Source organism: Salvelinus fontinalis, chromosome 23 (genome assembly GCF_029448725.1).
Source record: "Salvelinus fontinalis isolate EN_2023a chromosome 23, ASM2944872v1, whole genome shotgun sequence".
Lineage (NCBI taxonomy): Eukaryota > Metazoa > Chordata > Actinopteri > Salmoniformes > Salmonidae > Salvelinus > Salvelinus fontinalis.
Window position 1 is genome coordinate 31,217,708 of NC_074687.1, and position 21,513 is coordinate 31,239,220.

The window sequence follows — 21,513 nt, forward strand, 5'->3', positions numbered from 1 at the left end:
GGGTTAAAAAAAATAACAACAAAAATCTTCTGATCCACATCGCCCTAGCAAAACCCAAGCCTACTTGCTGGTAATAGCGCTCACTGTTGCCCCTAGTGTACGGTTTTGAAGGCATTTCCCACTGAAGTCACTCTTGAGCGATCTGCCTGCAATATTATTGCATAAAACTGACCGATCACTACAGTACAAAAAAAGGGCTGCAATTTCAACCTATCATCACACATTTAATAAAAAAAACGTTTTTAACTAGGCAAGTCAGTTATTAAGAAAAATTATTATTTAGAATGATGGCCTACTGGGGAACAGTGGGACCGGCCTTGTTCAGGGGCAGAACGACAGATATCTTTTACCTTGTCAGCTCAGTACCTTTCGGGTACTGGCTCAATGCTCTAACCACTAGGCTATCTGCAGCCCCACATTTACAAATTGGACAAAATCATTGCATATTACCATGCAAAATGTCAGAAATGCCTCAGTAAAATCGAATATTTTTTTTTACAAATCGTGTACAACCCGGTGTGTATAACTACTTCCCTAAATGTTTGACCCATGTACAAAATGTCACAGCCATTGCATCAGAACAGGACTCAAAATGGTAGTGAGGACCGGCCAGCCAGCCAGCTAGTCAGTTAGCATAGACACTGTACTTTGGCTGCATGGATCCCTTCTTTACGTCACAAATCAGTTAGCTAGTTTCCATTACCATCATAGACAGAAGCCAGGCAATGCCAATCTATTGATGTCACTAAGCAGGCAGGGTTTTTCCTGACCATTGATTTCTTCAAATATGCTATAGGTTTTCACAGCATGGAGGGACTCTATCTGGTTGATGGAAGTTGAGAGCAGCTAATGAGTAGTGACCATTCACTGTGTCAGTAGCAGCTTGAGACAACACAGGGACACCAATACACCTTAAGTTAAGTGAAACAAAGTCTATATCAATCTCTCACCTGCTGTTGAATTTCTCTGGGTGCTTCTCTCTCATCAAGTGGAAGCGATGAGCGATGGACGCATCCTGTAGTGGGAGACATAGAGCAGTTTTAAGCTACTACTGGGGCATCACCTTTGTGCTTGTGATCCTGTGCCTATGTGGTCCTAGGACTGCGCTAGGGATAATAACAGGGACAAAAAGTCACCACCTATCCCCCTGCCCTGCTTACCCCCTGTGTTGTGTGTTTGACCCCAGCCCTGGATTACCTCTGGGGGTAGGGGGTCAACGTAATCAGTCAAATGGCTCCAACACTAGGAATGACCCCACTTATAAATATGGGGTATGGGTGTGTGTGTTCTCCAGAGCCCGTCTTAGCTCTGCCATGACCTGAGGCCTGAGGGCAGGGTGATCTCACTCATATTAGTCTTGTGTGGTGGACAGAGCACAGAGTGAGAGATGGTGACTTTGTACTATAGGATAAAAAGCATGAAGATGAATAAGTGATTTTACTAGATGGGGAGGAGAGGTTATCCGGTAATGGACAGGCAGAGAAGATGGGGTATGGAGGAAATGGTCAATGCGGCGATGGACGTCATGTCCTGAAAGACAGACAGCTGGCTTCCTACCAGTTGTGGTGATGGTGATGATGGTGGCTATGAGAATGGTTACTAGACTGCAATGAAGATGGCAATTATTTTTGGCATTTTGATCTGCTCATAGAAATAAATGGACAACGAACCTTTGGAAAGGCCATCAGGTCAAACCTATTCTCAACAATGGAAAAAAGTCCCTGTCATCAGTCACTGATGTTGTCTTGACGACATTGCTGAAATTGAAACTAGAGCACATTCTGCTAACACAAAGAATGATTAAAGCAAAGACAGAATGTCAAAAGAGAGAGAGAAGTGGAAGAAGAGAGGTAGAGAGACAGCGAGAGAGAAAGAGATATTGCCAGAGAAAAGACGAGGGAGAGATCCAGAGAGCAATAGAGAGAGAGAGAGAGAGAGAGAAAGCCATAGAGAATGAAGGAGGGAATAATTGACAAATCAGACCTGTCATTGTAACAGATCTGCTCCTATATTTAGACTGGAGGCAGGCAGGCAGTCGAATGCTGACTGGCAGGCAGCTCAACACTACCACATCCTGCAGTCAGCAGGTCCCTCTTTCTCTCACTCTCCCCTCTCTCCCTCCTTCCCTTTCCTTTCCCACCACACGGGAGAAGGAGGAAGTGGGACCAGACCCCTGTGTGCCAGCCACTGCCCTAGGGACCAGGGTTCAGGTCGCCATTCAGCCTGGCACAGGTCATGGCACTAATAGGAAACGGACATGGAGCCCTACAGAGAGACCAACCATCGGTTGTTGGGGCATTGGTTGGATTCCTGCCCGCTTGTGCAGGTGTTTCAGCGGTCGCCAGAGAGGAGACCGGAAAAGATTGGAAGGTTTGGGGTAAGGCACGCCGCATCACCCTCACCCCGTCACCCTCCTCCCACTATCCTTTGGAGCCTGTGTCATCTCCAGGGCTCTCCCTCCTTCAAACTTAACACGTCCCACAACATCATCAACTAGTGGGTCCCAAAATAGCTCTGCACCTGCCCACCTCGTCTGGCTTTTTGGCTGTGAATATGGGATGCATTTAAACTGGAACCTGGGGGGACAGTTGTTATTGGAGGTCTGGAGGAAAACCACACACCATACGCCAAATACCAGGCATAGTGATTAGAACATAGGTGAATGCAGGGAGTTGGTTTGTTGTTAACCTCTGGGCCTTGAGCCATGTTTAAAAAAGGGAGGGAGAGAGGTGGGAAAGAAATCATGACATTTGTTTTATTGAAGGACTGCATGTCCTGTATCTAGGGCAAGACCTTAATGTGACTCGCAGTGTCACAGTATCACAACAGCCTCCTAAAACACAACAAATAGCAACTATATGTGACACTGGATTGTGTCCAGTGCTCCTAGAGCAAGCACCGGCCAGTAGCCTATACTGTCCCCAAATACTGTCACTGTAAATATGTGACATTTGCTATCCACCATAGTTGACTCTGTGTGACGAAGGTTGTTTTGATCTTGCCATTTGATGTTTGGCACATGGTGGGGGCGTGAGGGAGGATGGGGAGTGGACAAACAAACAAATCACTCGCTGGAAAATAAATGTCACCTCAGAACCATTTCTATCACAGCCCCCAGATAGAGGGAGAAATAGGTTGCTTTTTCAACCCATTTTGGTTGGTGCCCTTTCGGGAACATCAAAGTGTGATCTGGGGAAAAGTGGGTGTCACCCCTATCCCCCCCTCTCAACCCTCACCCCTACCTCCCCACGTCAACCCTCACCCCATTCTGCAGCACTGGGACATACTTCAAAGCCATCCATCCAGTCCAGTCACCCATTGGTTTAGGGGCATCACACAAATACAGCTCTACAAAACTATTATTGGTTGGTTTCCTGGATACAGATTAAGCCAAGGCCTGGACTAAATTCTAAATTGAGAATTTCCATTGAAATTGCTTTTGAATAAGATAAATTAGGATGGTCAAACGGAACCGGAGCTCTAGATCTGAATGCCCATACAGGGTCATAGTGAGCCTATTGTAGCAAGCTGCTGTGCCACTGTGCCTGTGTGGAGTCCATCTGTGCCCCTGTCATCATAGCTGTAGGTAGCAGGTGCTAACGCGACTCGCTGGGGACCTGTTCCTGAGAGAATTGTGTTTTTATGTAAGCAATGCATGCTGCTTATATACAGTATCTTTGTGTGTTTGTGTGTGTGTGTGTGTGTGTGCGAAAGGGAGACAAATAGTTTGTGTGAATATGTGGGTTCATTTGTAAAAGGGTTTATACTGTATATTTGTGTATGATGTGTACAGTACCTATGATGTGTATCTGTGTGAGTGCATGTGTGTTCCGACAGACATAGAGAAGAGTACGGGGTGGGGGGGTTGTTTCCCTCCCTATCTTTAAGAACCAGCCAGGTGTCACTCAGCACTGTCATTCATTACCACGGTAACCTGGTCTGAACCTGGCAGACGCTAACTTCCTGTCACTGATACTTCCCCTGACCTTTGGTGTTGCCAGCACTACTCCTCCCCCTGCACCTCTCTCTCTCTCCCATCTTTATCCCCTCAGTCTAACCTTCACTTCCCTCTACCCTCCCTAGAGGCCTGGCTTGGCTGTCCCCTGAGCAAGCACTACACACCCTGCTGTCGACACACAGGACAGGTCACTGTGGATTGGATCCACAGACCACAGAGTAACACGGTGGGTAAGTAGCTATAGCTAACACATAGCTAGAGCGCCAGAGAGCTTTACATGGTAGAAGGGTCAGAGCCAGTCCCAGGCAATCTCCACTTCTCATAGCTAGGCATAGAGCCACGCTTGGAGAGCAGATAGCTTGTTGATGGCAGGACCCGTTTCATCGTTCTCTCGCACCCTGGAGAGATCGGCTTCCTCAAGTTAAGGGGCTGGGGTGAGGAAGGGGTGAGGTGGCTTCTTTAATGGCTGCTGACATGGTGTGATTTCCCTCTCACTAATTCCTCACACAGATTATTTTCAGGGGTTGGGAACGGGATCACTCAGGGTGCAGGGATGTAATACATTATAGGAGTATATGGAGTGCCTAATACATACTGTAAAGGCACGGCAGGGAGGGAAATCTTGGGGATTTCCGTGGGGATGAGAGACTGAAGTGGGGCTGAATTGTTTGAATTACAGGGGTTCTAAGAGAGCAAGGCAAGGTACGGAAGGAAGTCTTGGAATGCAATATGGGGATGTGGGATTGAAGTGAGGCTTAGGATTTGGGGTTGAAACCCAAGGTGCCTGCCATATGTACATGTAGACAGACTCCTCTCCCATCTGATCAGTGTGTTAGGGTTAGGGTTACAGTAATGACTGAGGGTTAATGTTAATGTAGTGTCTGTATGGTGAAATAGATCCAGAATGGCTAACATGAAGCCGTCTTGTCAAAGAGTTAGTTTCCTGTAGACAAGCTTCAGTCTGTGTCATTGTATTCAGACTAAAGTTTGACAGTGACCAGAGAAGGATTTTATATGAAGCTCTTCTCAATGTGGATTTATGGTTGACTCTTCTTAGGATGTATGTTGTATGATTTTGTTAGATTTTATTTGTTATTTAATATGATCAAGTTTAAGTGTGTACTTAGTGCAGAGCACTGATGCCCAAAAGCAATACAAAGTAATCTGAGGCAGAGAACAAATTAGCAATACCACAAAACACATCTTTATCTCTAGCCTAGAGCATTCTCTTAGTGACAGTCAATATGGCTACCACGTCATCCACAATTAACTCACTGCAACAAGAAACAGATGACAGTTGAGATTCGAAAATTGGCCTTGAGAGCGCCAACGCCATGGCAACCCAATCCCTGTCCTGGGAGGGGAAGGTCTGTGACTGTGATGGCAGGAAGTGATGCCCCAATATGGATATGGACATTGAACCTGATTCGGGGCTGCTAATGATTACATCATGATATGGCGTGAGTCATCGCGCCAGCGCTCGTTTGCCCAGGTGTCATTGGTGCACAGATATGCAGCCATCTGTCCCTGGCAACTGAAGCCATGGAGATGAGATCTGTTGCCCTGTTACAGGGCCATGCCATGCCGCATTAGATCAGGGCAGAGAGCTAGGACTAGCCTACAGCAGACCAAAAGCGCCATCAACAACTTGGGAATGGCATTGGGCATAGTGGATTACATAAATACAGAATCCTTCGAAGGGATCAATTTGAGCTTAAAAGGTCCTCTCAGGAACACAGAATTGAGATATATTTGAATGTAAATGGACTGTAAATCACTGTTCTATCATCAATAACAGTTTTAAATGTAGCCAGCACTTCTTTAGAAACGGTGTATAGCCAGGGTAGATGCTAGACAGTGGCTGCAACCAAAGTTTGGACCATCCTGGCACTGGCACTACCACCCACCCGGCCCACATCTGAATCCCACAGAGAGGGCATTGTCCCCTGGTCACCCCCTAGCCTGCATCCTCTGGCCCTTCTGACCCAGGCATTACACAGTGGAGAAAGACCCATTGTCTAGATAGAAAGGTCAGAGGGTTGGTCGTTTGCTAATAACATCCACATTCTAATTAAACCATTTTGTCTTTCCATTCGATCAGCAATATGCTGAACATTATGAGACAAAGTACTGATCCCAGTCAACTGCTTTCAATATTGTCATTGTTGGCAATACAGGACAAACAGATATGGGTCCAGCAGGCTAGGGTGTACTCATAGCACAGCAGTAACAGGATGGTAGATTCATGTGTTTGGCAGAAACCTGCTGAATATGTGGCAGGCCTGGGACCAGTGGGAGGCCGGGTTGCATAACATCACAATAGTGCCTCGTATCCCTGCCAAGTTCGCCCCTTCCTCCCTCATCCTTGTTCTACCTGTGATTGGTCCAGACATATTATGTACCAATCACATTTCGGCTAAGTCTCACTGTCTACTCCTGGCTGTTTGTGTATTTTAAGGCTTCCCTGCAAAGGAAAATAAAGAGAGGAAAGACCATAAAAGGGATTGCTTTCTCAAATGAGGTGCTGCAGGCACCTTACTGTTAAGCAACCGTAGATTTGATAACAGAGATATGAAACATCCATCTGAAGTGTCAGGGGTTGATTGAGAGCGACATCAAGACAACAACTGAGACAGCACCCATTTGACCTCGTCCTTCTGGTCCCTGTAGTCTAATACATTTGAGGCATGCCCATGGTAATTTGTTTTGAACAGTGGGGCCGTGAGGAGAGCGATAAATGGTTGCTAAGCAACAGGGACCAGGGCGATGCTGGTTTCTTCCCATTAAAATGGGAAATACAGTAATTAACCTGCCTGAGAGGCTTAAAAACCTCCGGGGATTCTGCAAATTGTTTAACTCCTGCTGGGATAGGCAATCCCATACTGTGGCATAGTACTGTGCCTATGTCCCATAAATGAAATTGCCATGGGGGATGGGGGGACATGTGGACTGAGCATAAGGTAGTCGAAGTCCGACTATAATACAACTCAGTCTTCATCTTTTGTGTATTCCTAATATTTGCCTTGAAATACCTTCATAAAAGATGGTGAAGACTTCTCCTTCCACTTCTCCTTCCACTTATACTGTGTTTTAAAAATACCCATGTACCCCTCAAAAAATAGGCATAATAAGTAATGTCATACTGTGTAGAATTGTAGGAAATTTGTTTTAAAATGTCAAAGCAATTCTGGGGAAGGACCACCGGAACCCCTGTCTACTGCCCCCCCAATATCTACACCACAATTTGACCATTGCTATGTCCTGCTTATGGTTTGAACTGAATATGGAGAGCCAGGCAGGTAGGATTGAGTGTGTGTGTGTTTTAAGGATAAGAATTTGAGGGTGAAAATTGGTTCTGCATGTCAACGAACATTTCCTGGTGAAACTAATAACTAGAGTGCGTGTGTGTGTGTGTGTGCACGTGCATGTATGGCCATCTGTTTGCGTGTGTAGTGTGTCTATGTGTAGAGGTGTGGGTTGTTCTCGCACCACTCCGATGGAGAAGTAGTTGTTGACGATGCTGTTAGGGACAGGGTCTCCCTTCTCCTCCTTGTCAACAGGAACGATGTCGATGTTCCATCGGTCCAGAACCATCTCTGTGCTGTGCTCTATGTCCCGCAGGAACTTCAGAAGACTGCCTCCTTCATAACCTACAGGAAAGGAGAGAGAGACAGGTGAGAAGTCAGACATAGGACACAATGAGATACAGCCATCACACACACTAAGGTCACCCACACTCTCAGACCCAGGCTCTCAGACCAACTAAGAAGTCGTCACACAGTGAATGACAAAACAGCCTAATGGTTTAAGTGTACACAGTAAAGTCCTCATTGTGGCCTTATGTCCCTGAGGGGATGAAGAGGAGCAGGTAAATAAGTCCAATGCCACGAAATAGAACTCCAACCAACTGACGGGCCTCTCTGAGAGAGTGTTGGTAAACAGTATGAGCCTACACAATAGAGCCATCATTACACTGTGCCATGGGATAGAACCCCATCTCGGGCTCCGGTAACCAGATCCTCTGTGTCTGAGACCCAGTGGGTCTGAACCACAATGACTCTGATGATGACTGTGCTCAGTGCTGCTGAGAGGTGGGCCGTTGTTAGTGTTATATCACTGGCTGTCATGGGGGTGTGAGCGTATAATGAGGACCCATCACACTGAGAACACCAGGGGACTCTGCCACTTACGTCCTGAGAGCCAGGGACAATGTGTGATGACACATGTTCCCCCCTCCTGTGCTACTAACACATGATGACTGAAGGGAAAGGAAAAGTACCTGCTACCTCCCTCTCTAAACAAGGCGCATGGGGAGCTCCAGGGTTTTGAAGAGAGCATCACGCTGAAACACGTTCCTTGTAATAATAAAGAAACATCTGAAATCGACTTCTATTATTTGTCCTCCAGGAGAGGCTGAATATTCTCCTCTCTCCAATTTACTCACATGGTGACCTCCCCTGGGAGCCAGGAGCCATGTGTGATGACACTTGTTCCCCCTCATGTGATCTCCAACAGTCTGAGCTCACACTTATCCCAAATCACAGAGGGAGAAAGCAATGATGATGTAATGTAAGAAGTCAATTAGCATACTTCATACCCTGAATATTAAACAAACAATTCACAGACTACTTATACTCATTCATGTTTGTATATCCCAATACCCATGACACACACAGGCTAACATACAGCCCAATCCTGCCTCAAATAGTTACAACAGGCCTATACCATCTGTCATATAACATCTACCACTTAATAGGAGATCAATAGGAAATTGTGTCACCAAACACAATTTAGATGATTGGTTTACTGTGCTAGAAATTAAAAAGCATGTGCAATATGTTTCCACAAAGACCGCTCTCACACAGTAAGTCACTCACAGCTACTGTCTAATACTGTACAGCTGTACATCTGGTCAGAAATATTCAAAGAATCCAGCTGCTTTTTAAATTATTTTTCCGAGAACATAATGTATTCAACTTGTGCTTGGTCAAAAAGCCTCTGGGAAATATCTGTCTATTTAGTTTACAAGCATCATAACATCATATGCCTTCCGCCTGGCTAAAGTGCTCTGCTGGCCTCTACAAGCCATGGTCAGGTCAAGCAGTCAGTCATAATCAGGGTCACAACTATTGGCCCAAAAACAGGCACAGCCAATAAGCAAACAGGGATTATATAAGAACTCTGCTTTGCATAATATAGCACTTTCATATAAGGTCTATGAGGACGGGTTAGGGACCACAAGGACACAACAGGAGCATTGTGAGGATATTGGGGAAAATAATGCTGATTGAAGCTTTCAGTGAGCAGGAAAAAGTAAAACAAGACTCTCACTGCGTTCGATGTACACACACACACACACACACACACACACACACACACACACACACACACACACACACACACACACACACACACACACACACACACACACACACACACACACACACACACACACACACACACACACAGCTCCTCACCTCCGCCCCAGCGTAGGCATCTTGCCAGGTCGTTCCCTGTGCCCAGAGGGAGGATGGCCACAGGGGGATCTCTGGTGAAGTTGGCCTTGTCTGCAGATGGACAGATAACAATAAGATAATGATTACAATTCTGATGGATTGCATCACATGAGTACATGAGTTTAATCCAATAGAATTGAGACACACCAATACAGTCTAAGATCCATCCCACTGTCCCATCCCCTCCACACGCCAGCACCCGGAAATCAGGGACATCATGGAAGAAGTTGAGCCTGGAAGACATAAATACATAAATATGTAAATACACATATACACACGCACACACACAGTCACAGAGAGAGAGAGAAAGAGAGAGAGAGAAAGAGAGATAGAAAGAAAGCGAGAAAGATGCATTAATGTGGCTGGTGTCCATCCTTACAGAGTGTCTGGGTCACCTTCAAAGCAACCTTTAATCTGGGTCAGGACATAGGTGTCGACAGGGGCTTTCATGTGCCCCCAAAAAACAGCTGCAGTGCAAACAGCACAAACACCCTGTGTGTGTGTGTGTGTGTGTGTGTGTGTGTGTGTGTGTGTGTGTGTGTGTGTGTGTGTGTGTGTGTGTGTGTGCGTGCGTGCGTGCGTGCGTGCGTGCGTGCGTGTGTTATGTGTGTGTGTGTGCGTGTGTTAGTCCACAATCATGTGCGGCTGTGTCAAAGTCCACAACGTGTGCGGCTGTAGTCCACAATCATCTCCAAGACAAAGGAGAAGATTGTGGACTACAGGATAAAGAGGACCAAGCACGCCCCCATTCTCATTGACAGGGCTGTAGTGGCACAGGTTGAGAGCTCCACATCACCAACAAACTAACTTGGTCCAAGCACACCAAGACAGTCGTGAAGAGGGTACAACAAAACCTATTCCCCCTCAGAAGACTGAAAAGATTTGGCATGGGTCCTCAGATCCTCAAAAGGTTCTACAGCTGCACCATCGAGAGCATCCTGACTGGTTGCATCAAATCAAATCACTGCCTGCTATGGCAACTGCTCGGCCTTCGACCGCAAGGCACTACAGAGGGTGGGTGTACGGCCCAGTATATCACAGTATATCACTTCCTGCCAGGTGGTCAGAGGAAGGCCCTAAAAATTGTCAAAGACTCCAGCCTCCCTAGTCATAGACTGTTCTCTCTGCTACCGCACGGCAAGCGATAGTGGAGCGCCATGTCTAGGTCTAAGAAGCTTCTAAACAGCTTCTTCCCCCAAGCCATAAGACTCCTGAACATCTAATCAAATGGCTACCCAGACCATGTACATTGCCCCCCCTCTTTTACACCACTGCTACTCTGTTGTTATCATCTATGCATAGTCACTTTAATAACTCTACCTACATGTACATATTACCTCAACTAACCGTTGGCCCCGCACATTGACTCTGTACCGGTGCCCCCCTGTGTACAGTCTTGCTATTGTTATTTTACTGCTGCTCTTTAATTACTTGTTACTTTTATTTCTTATTCTTACTCATATATTTTTTTAACTGCATTGTTTGTTAGGGGCTCATAAGTAAGCATTTCACTGTAAAGTCTACACCTGTTGTATTCGGCACCTGTGACTAATAAAATTTGATTTGATTTGTGTGTATCACTGACATGGTGGTTGACAACAGTGCGACAGATTGCCCTCTCTCCTGGTCGTTGAAGTGAACTGCACTCTCCCTTAGTGACGCACAACACAAGCATGCCAGCACTCCAGGGAAATCTGTAGGTACAGCACCGAGCTGCGTATGTATCACATTTAACAAAACATTTGCACATCAACATTAAACATTAATATCCTTTAACCTCACCGCATGAGGCTTGACAAATCGTGACAATGTTTTATGCATGTGGGCTTAGTTGGAGAAAGCGCATCAACAACAGGGCCAAACGACCATCTGCATTAGGATGGAGACATCACTCTTAATCAACACAAAACAACTAATTGTATTCTCTAAACAAATCACTCAGCTTCAATCTGCCACTCGAAAAGCCTAGTGGTGACTGAGGCTGTTGCCATGGAGCCCATGGTAACGGCGCTGGAGAATTTGTCTGGGTCTATATTAACCCTGTGTCTGCTATGCTATATAGCCAGACAACATTAGGCCTGTCTTTGGCTGTACGCATTAAGATATGTATCCATAATGTCCTGACAAATATACATTTGGACAGCGTACAAAGGAGGTCAGCTTGGGCTGGTTTACAACTCTACATACAGTTCTGAGATATGTATCTATCCACACTGTCCTGACAAATATGCCTTTGTAAGTGATGCAAGGATGACCAACAATGGAGGAGTTATACAAGGAGGAGGGAATGAAGATGAAGATATGAATGAAGATAGCAACTTATTTGTCATGACATCAGATTGATCCACCACACTGGCATGTATTGATGACATTAAAAGAAAAGGAAAAGCTTCAAACTCTGGTAGCTCAGATGCAATAATTTATTCAACAGCAGGCTGTCTTCATCAGGGTTTATTGATGACATGACATGTGCTGAGGCCCAGCAGGTAATTACAATAAAGCATGGCTAAACTTCACCCACGACTCCTGTGTGTCCCCTAACAAACTCACGCATAACATTAGCTAACAACAAAATAGGTTAATACATATGATGAGTAAAGCTATCAAGAGCCAGACTAATGGCTAATGGCTAATCCAAATAAAAGTCCTATATAACAATCCCACAACAGCAGTCTCACACTATAATATGTTTTCCATGTAAGGATACCCCGTAACCACCCAGACTTATGTGAATAGTGGATTATCTTCCTTATACAGTGGGGCAAAAAAGTATTTAGTCAGCCACCAATTGTGCAGGTTCTCCCACTTAAAAAGATGAGAGAGGCCTGTAATTTTCATCATAGGTACACTTCAACCATGACAGACAAAATGAGGGAAAAAAATCCAGAAAATCACATTGTAGGATTTTTAATTAATTAATTAGCAAATTATGGTGGAAAATGAGTATTTGGTCACTTACAAACAAGCAAGATTTCTGGATCTCACAGACCTGTAACTCCTTCTTTAAGAGGATCCTCTTTCCTCCACTCGTTACCTGTATTAATGGCACCTGTTTGAACTTGTTATCAGTATAAAAGACACCTGTCCACAAACTCAAACAGTCACACTCCAAACTCCACTATGGCCAAGACCAAAGAGCTGTCAAAGGACACCAGAAACAAAATTGTAGATCTGCACCAGGCTGGGAAGACTGAATCTGCAATAGGTAAGCAGCTTGGTTTGAGGAAATCAACTGTAGGAGCAATTATTGGGAAATGGAAGACATACAAGACCACTGATAATCTCTCTCGATCTGGGGCTCCACGCAAGATCTCACCCCGTGGGGTCAAAATGATCACAAGAACGGTGAGCAAAAATCCCAGAACCACACGGGGGGACCTAGTGAATGACCTGCAGAGAGCTGGGACCAAAGTAACAAAGCCTACCATCAGTACACACTACCCCAAACTGAAACCCCAAACTGGATTAGAGAAACAGACAAAAAGTTGTCACAAACGCGGATATCCTTGGTCCTATCCATATACGTGCGTAATGCGCGCACCGGACACAGGCCATGCAACCTCTGTTGTTCACTGGAAGCAAACCGAGGATGTGAGAAAGGAAACAGCTTGAAAGCCATGGGACCTGTAAGACATAGGCATAACCTTGGGAGCAAAAGCTGCATTAAGACGTAACGTCACTTTGGAGTTGCCAGGCGCAAACTCCAAACAGAAAGGATGTACTGATGCGTGGAGATCCCCAACGTGCTTGGGTGATGCCAAAGCCATGAGCAGGGCAGTCTTGTAGGAAAATACCTTCAGGTCCACAGAGTCCAATGGTTGAAACGGAGCGTCCAGGACCAAAGCCAGGTCCCAGGTCGGTGCCATAGGCTTAGAAACTGGTCTGAGCCGACGCATGCCTTTAGGGAACATCACCACCAGAAAATGAGACCCTGGAGTAGAGCTGTCGATCCCTACATGACACGTCAAGATGGCTACCATAATAACCTTCAATGTGGAAAAAGAAAGGCCCTGTTCAAAAAGCTCTTGCAAGAACATAACAATGTCCACCAAAGAGCTCTGAAAAGGACATACTCCTTTAACCTGACATCAATCCTCAAACATACCACTTATATGTATACAACCCTCTCATATAGGGGGCACATGAAGTCAAAATTCAACCTTTCAGGGACCAAACCCACAGATTCCATATCTGCGTTTGTGGGTGCTAAACTCAATAGATCCCAACGACACGGAATCCTCCATGAGTCCGGGAACCAGGGTTGTCGGGGCCAACAGGGAGCAACCAGAATAAAAATACCCTGCTGTAGGACCCTCTCCACGGTAGCCTGAATCAGGTCCATTGGAGGAAACTCATAGAGCAGGGTCCACAGACACTGATACACCAAAGCAGACCAAGAAACTGAATGCATTGAGCCGGAGTCAAGCAACTTTTCTTGTTATTCACTATGAACCCCAGAGACTGAATATGGGAAACCAGCATGGCAGTGTGGAGCTCCACCTGTTCTCGCGACTCCTCTACTCCCAGCCAATCATCCAGATAGGCCAATACTCTGATCCCCTGGCACGGTGCCAAAGCCGCCTCCACCACCATAGAAAAGGTGCGGGGGCGATAGGGAGAGCCCGAAAGGCAGGACCAGAAACTTGTAGGCCACATCCTCAAAACGAAATCTCAGAAACTTTCTGTGGGGAGGATGTACAGTATAGCCACATGAAAATATGCATCTTTCAGATCAATGGACGTGAACCAATCACTGGGACGCAACGACTGCAATAGCCGGCGAAGTGTCAGCATTTTGAACATGCAAACCTTGAGGTGATTGTTTAAAACACACAAGTCCAGGATGGGATGCAACGTTCCATCGCTCTTGGGAAGTAAGAAGTACCAGCTGCACCAACCGCTCTGTACTTCTGACACGGGCACCACCTGAATAGCCTGTTGTTGAAGGAGAGAGGAAATCTCCTCTCTAAAGACAGGCGCTAGGACCTCGGAGACCATTGACGTAATGACACCACGAAAAGGAGGAGGACGAACTGCAGACCGTACCCCCTTGTCACCGTCCTCCTTACCCATGGTGAAACTGCGCATGCCCGCCACTGGACGGAGCCAGTCTCCCATACATTATCTCCTGAATGGGCAGAGTGCCACCCTGAGCATTGGGGTAATCCGTTTTTTATGCCATCCTTGTTTTCATATCTAACACTCTTGACAACCGTGTCTGAATGTGAGAAAGGAACTGTGTTTATTTTGGTGTGAAAAGTAGAGCTGATTCCTATTTTTCTTTCTCCTTGAAACGGGCCTATAAGGATTACATAACCGAGCCAAATCACCTTATCCAAATACAGTGCCTTTGGAAAGTATTCAGACCCCTTGATTTTTTCCACATTTTGTTATGTTACAGCCTTATTTTAAAATGTATGGTTCCGCCCCCCATCAATCTACACACAATACCCCATAATGACAAAGGAAAAACAGATGTTTAGACATTTTTTCTAATAAAAAACCCTGGAAATATAACATTTACATAAGTATTCAAGCTCTGTCAGGTTGGATGGTGAGCGTCTTTGCACAACTATTTTCAGGTCTCTCCAGAGATGTTTCGATCGAGTTCAAGTGCGGGCTCTGGCTGGGTCACAAAGACATTCATAGACTTGTCCCGAAGCCACTCCTGCATTGTCTTGGCTGTGTGCTTAGGGACATTGTACTGTTGGAAGGTGAACCAACCCCCAATTTGAGGTCCTGAGCGCTCTGGAGCAGGTTTTCATCAAGGATCTCTCTGTAATTTGTTCCGTTCATCTTTCCCTCGATCCTAACTAGTCTCCCAGTCCCTGCCTCTGAAAAACATCCCCACAGCATGACGCTGCCACCACCATGCTTCACCGTAGGGATGGTTCCAGGTTTCCTCCAGACGTGACGCTTGACATTCAGGCCAAATAGTTCAATCTTGGTTTCATCACACCAGAGGATCTTGTCTGAGAGATTCTGAAAGTCCTTTAGGTGCCTTTTGGCAAACTCCAAGTGGGCTCCCTTGTGCCTTTTACTGAAGAGTGGCTACTGTCTGGAAACTCTACCATAAAGGCCTGATTGGTGGAGTGCTGCAGAGATGGTTGTCCTTCTGGAAGTTTCTCCCATCTCCACATTGGAACTCTAGAGCTCTGTCAGAGTGACCATCGGGTTCTTGGTCACCTCCCTGACCAAAGCCCTTCTCCCCCGATTGCTCAATTTTGGCCGGGTGGCCAGCTCTAGGAAGAGTATTGGTGGTTCCAAACGTCTCCCATTTAAGAATGATGGAGGCTCACTGTGTTCTTGGGGACCTTCAATGCTGCACCTTCAGAAAGTTTTCACACCCCTTGACTTTTTCCACATTTTGTTGTGTTACAGCCTAAATTTAAAACTGATTAAATGTAGATTTTGTGTCACTGGCCTACACACAATACCCCATAATGTCATAGTGGAATTCTGTTTTTTGACATTCTTACAAATTAATTGAATATTAAAAGCTGAAATGTCTTGAGTCAATAAGTATTCAACCCTTTGTTTAGGCAAATCTAAATAAATGTATATGTAAAAATGTGCTTAACAAGTCACCTAATAAATTGCATGGACTCACTCTGTGTGCAATAATAGTATTTTCAATAATTTTTGAATGATTATCTCATCTCTGTACGCACACATACAATTATTTGTAAGGTCCCTCAGTCGAGCAATGAATTTTAAACACAGATTCAACCACAAAGACCAGGAAGGTTTTCCAATGCCTCTCAAAGAATGGCACCTATTGGAAGATGGGTATTTTTCTAAGCAGACATTGAATATCCCTTTGAGCATGGTGAAGTTATTAATTACACTTTGAAATGTGTATCAATACACCCAGTCACTACAAAGATACAGGCGTCCTTCCTAACTCAATTGCCGGAGAGGAAGGAAACCGCTCAGGGATTTCCCTTTGAGGCCAATGGTTTCTTTAAAACAGTTACAGAGTTTAATGGCTGTGACAGGAGAAAACTTCGGATGGATCAATAACACTGCAGTTATTCCAAAATACTAACCTAAATGAAAGAGTAAAAAGAAGGAAGAATATTCCAAAACATGCATCCTGTTTGGAATAAGGCACTAAAGTAAAACTGCAAAAACAATGTGGAAAATGAATGATCTTCATGTCCTGAATACAAAGTGTTATGTTTGGTGCAAATCCAACAACAACACATCACTGAATACCACTCTTCATATTTTCAAGCATGATGGTGGCTCCATCATGTAAAGGGTATGTTTGTCCTCGGAAAGTACGAGAGTTTTTTTAGAGCTAAGGAGTGAGCCTAGTTACAGAGCTAAGGAGAAAAGAGCTAAGGAGTGGCCTAGTTACAGTTTTGACTTCAATCGGATTGAAAATGTATGGCAAGACTTGAAAATGTCTGTCTAGCAATGGTCAACAACCAACTTGATAGAGCTTAAAGAATAATACAAAAAATTCAAATATTGCACAATCTAGGTGTGCAAAGCTCTTACAGATTTACCCAAAAAGAATCACAGCTGTTATCACTTCCAAAGGCGATTCTAACATGAATTGTCTCAGGGGGTTGACTACTTTTGTAGTCAATTAGTTTTATATTTCCTAATTTTTTTCTTCCTCTTTCTTCCTCTTTGACATTAGAGAATTTTGTGTAGATCGTTGACAAAAAATGACAATGAACTCCATTTTAATCCCACCTTGTAAGAAAACTAAATGAAAACTTTCTGAAGGCACTGTATATAGCAAGACACGGTAAAGTCCATTATTCTTCTGAAGAGTACAAATTATGCTGTTTGAGAAGGTTTGAATTCCAAGCAACCTGCATACACATTGTACAATAGACTGACATAACTACAAGTTGTGTACTGGAAAATCTTGGTAGAGCATGGGTATAGGCATTGTGATGCTCATGTGGATTTCCTTTATTTTTCGGCCAATCCCTACTTCTCACTTAAAACATATTTGTTTGTTTTTAATTACCATGGTTTTTACACCGGAAGGTGATTATACAAAATTATACAACACTTCCACATGCAAAAGGTGTCTTTCGAAAATTTAAGTTGAGCTTCAAATTATGTAAAAAAAATAAAAATAAGACGTGTTTAGTCTTACATAATTGAATGTCCAAGGCCCAGTTTCCCAAACACATCTTAAGGCTAAGTTCATCGTTAGAACCTTTGTTAAATCTTCAGCTGTTTCCTAAAACCATCGTTACTAAAGTTACTAAACCACATAGCATATCATTACAGCAGTATGTACTGGTATGTTAGCTAGCTACCTAATGTTAGTTGGCTACTATTACATCAAACTGCCAGTATATTAACTATATGCTATCTAACTAACTACTCAACTTTTATTGACTTGATTATTCCCGTCATTCATAGTTTAGCTAAGTGGTATGGTAGTTGTGCGTTTTTAATGGACATTTGGGTACCTTCGTAAATTCGCTCTGGCTAGCTACTCCGATTTCAGAGCACTCTCGTCTGAGTGTACTTGTGCAAGAACGCAGAATAACTGATGAATTTACGAATACTCAACAACAGTTGAATATGGCCAGTGTCAGTGAATGTTGGCAAAAAAGCATAATTTAATTTTTGCCAGCAACACAGTTACAGTCACCAACGCTCTGGATAACGTGAAAACTGCCTAACCAGCTCTGCTAGGGCGAGTAAAATGGTCAGAGTGAGGTCTTCTCTCATTTGTGTCTGGAAGTAGCTAGCAAGTTAGCCAGTTAGCTTGGTTGCTTGACTGCTGTTGTGAGACCAGAACACTCAGATCAACCCTACTCCTCAGCCAGAGCGTCCAGTGACACTGCCTGGCAGTGTGCACTATGAACGCTCCAAGAGCAAAACGATTTGAATTTACAACAGACAACCTGACAATGCTCTGAATTTACGAATTCCCAGAGTGCACTCTGGCACTCCAGATTGAATTGAATAACAGACCCGTAGTCATAAAAAAACCTAGCTAGTAATTTCTTATGCTAACAAACTAGCAAGAGTTTGCATAGCAACAGCATCAACTTCTGGTAGACAGGTGAAGCACTAGTACGTTTACAGTATACTAAAATGAACTAATAGTATATAGTATGTAGTATGCACTCATTAAGTATGTAATATCCAGTATGTTAGTATGGGTATTCGAACACAGCTATGTTCTAATGACGCACTTACTGAAGGTTCTCCCTACGTGGTGTTTTAAGAAACGGATGTGAGTTCTTCGGCAGTTATAGAAATGAAGTATCGTTTTTAACACTTGTAAGCTTAAGTTCCATCGCTATCGGGAAACCGGGCACTGGCTATTACGTCATAGACATAGCTATTTGCATTTATGCAAAACATATGGATTCTCCCTTTAGAGAGGGGAGGGGGGTAAATATCAACAGCTGATTTACATTAAGCACATACCAGTTTATGACTCTCAAAGTGACTCTCAAAGTACTGAATACGTTTGCTGAGTAAGCATTTGGAAAGAAATTCCTGCAAATATCTGTGGGAGTACCCCCAGAACCCCCTCCAGTTTATTACGTCTTACTTCTCACTAAAGGGACCTACGGAGGATGTCTTTTGGACCTCTTTTTATGGTCCTGTCCGGACCGGCCACCTTTTTTTGGTGTGGTCCTTACTGGCCTTGATTTCGACGTCCACGGACGGGACTCCCTAAAAACACGTGAAAAGAGCATTTTTTGCTAACCCTAACCCTTTTCCTAACCTAATCCTTCTAACCTAATACCTTAATTCTCCTAACCTGCTGCTTAAGTTCTCCTAACCTGCTACGAAAAAGTCGTAGCTGTATCCAAGTGCCGTGTTTTCAGGGAATCTCGTCAGATTTTTGGTCCGATCCGGACCAAATTTGAATCAATCATAAGTTAGGTTCAGATTTTGTCCGATCTGGACTGGCCTTCTTTTGGCACAAACATCATTTGGTTTAGATTTGATCCGGTCCACGTTCCATGTAATTGATCTATTTCAAAGCTAGCACACCTGATTCAACTTCTCAGCTCACCCTCAATCTCTTGAATCACACCTAGCAATCTTAAAATGAATGCACTAACTGTAAGTCACTCTGGATAAGAATGTCTGCTAAATGACAAAAATGTAAAGAAAATGAATAACTAGTTCAGAGCTACAGCAAAATTATGAAACATCTGGGGGGCCCCGGGGAGAGGTTTGAAACCACTGCTGTAGAGCACAGAACAGTGCAGTACATTATAGTACAATACATAAAAATAGTAGAGAAAGTATTTTCAACATTCATTCAGAAACGAAAATGTACCTGATTTCAATGTTCAGAAATTATGTATTTTCAACATCCGGATTATACACATTTTCAACGTCCGGAAAATACGTATTTTCAATGTCCGTAAAATGTGTTTTTTCAACGTCCGGAAAACACATAGATTTTAAACTTCCTGAAAAGACGTCTTTTCACCTTTCAATTATGACCTAAAATGAACCGAACTTCAAAGTCTGGAAAGTACATATTTTAAACGTCATTTTGCTTACAAGGTTCCGATTTTTGAGAACACACTGAAAGGTAACTTGCCACTGTCAGCTCAAATTTGGATTAAAATGTCATGAATAAAATTGTATTAACAGAGTGCGTGTACTGAATTAATGCATCATAAGGTAAGGGCTGGACTTGTTCTGCATGCTCCAAGAGTGACATGTTATGTCTCGTATGTTGATCTAGCTAATAAGCTAGCTACGTAGCATGTGTACACTCACTGCAATGCACAGCAGATGTGCTAGCAAAATATAGCTACTTCCTTTGCTTGTTGTTAGGATGCTACAAGCTGGGTCATTCCTACAATGCAGTGCCTTTTTCTGTCCCCAGGAAATATCAGATCTTATTTAGTGTAAAATTTGAATTCCAAAATGCTTTAAATATAAGGTCAGGTGTCCTTTACCTTAAAAGCACCAAAAATATGGATCCTGAAAGGGAATTCTATGCATTTTAAACACTTGACAGTGGATGTAAGCGTTTTTGCCATGTCCCCAGGTGTTAATTATCAACTTCCACAAAAAATATTAGCCATTAAATGATTAAAAGCTTTCTTCATTATTTTATAGTCCTAGTTAAAGTCTCTTTCATCAATACATTTTTTTCCTCATGATTATTGTATTTATTATTATTTTATATTTTATGTTTAAGTTTGTTGTAATTCTCCACTTAAGAAAATAACACTTTCCTACAATGACACCACATTCAGGAAGTGCCATAATTTATTTGGTGTGAAAATTATGATGTAAAGCTAAAAAAAATATAAACACTCAGTTGTTTCTATTTGTTTATGTTTCATGTTTTTAGTCTGTATATACACACACACACTACTGTTCAAAAGTTTGGGGTCACTTAGAAATGTCCTTTTTTTAAAGAAAAGCACATTTATTGTCGATTTAAAATTACATCAGATTGATCAGAAAGACAGTGTAGACAATGTTAATGTTGTAAATGACTATTGTAGCTGGAAACGGCTTATAGATTTTTAATGGAATATCTACATAGGCGTACAGAGGTCCATTATCAGCAACCATCCCTCCTGTGTTCCAATGGCACATTGTGTTAGCTAATCCAAGTTTATAATTTTAAAAGGCTAATAGATCATTAGAAGACCCTTTTGCAATTATGTTAGCACAGCTGAAAATAGTTGTGCTGATTAAAGAAGCAATAAAACTGGCCTTCTTTAGACTAGTTGAGTATCTGGAGCGTCAGCATTTGTGGATTCGATTACAGGCTCCAAATGGCTAGAAACAAAGCACTTTCTTCTGAAACTCGTCAGTCTATTCTTGTTCTGAGAAATGAAGGTTATTCCATGCGAGAAATTGCCAAGAAACTGAAGATCTCGTACAACACTGTGTACTACTCCCTTCACAGAACAGCTCAAAATGGCTCTAATCAGAATAGAAAGAGGAGTGGGAGGCCCCATTGCATAACTGAGCAAGAGGACAAGTACATTAGAGTGTCTAGTTTGAGAAACAGACGCTTCACAAGTCCTCAACTGGCAACTTCATTAAATAGTACTCGCA

The 21,513-nt window shown here is 43.6% G+C and overlaps 1 protein-coding gene across 4 annotated transcripts in view; it reads right to left on the reverse strand.

The window, feature by feature from the left end:
- LOC129821121 (diacylglycerol kinase beta-like) overlaps nt 1-21,513 on the reverse strand; it is a 162,436-nt gene that overhangs the window by 52,593 nt on the left and 88,330 nt on the right. For all 4 annotated transcript variants that reach the window (XM_055878439.1, XM_055878440.1, XM_055878438.1 and 1 more), the window contains 4 exons: nt 9,622-9,707; nt 9,436-9,525; nt 7,448-7,608; nt 951-1,015 (listed from right to left, as the gene is read on the reverse strand). In XM_055878439.1, coding sequence (XP_055734414.1) covers nt 951-1,015; nt 7,448-7,608; nt 9,436-9,525; nt 9,622-9,707 — 402 coding nt within the window. The remainder of the gene's footprint in view (nt 1-950; nt 1,016-7,447; nt 7,609-9,435; nt 9,526-9,621; nt 9,708-21,513) is intronic.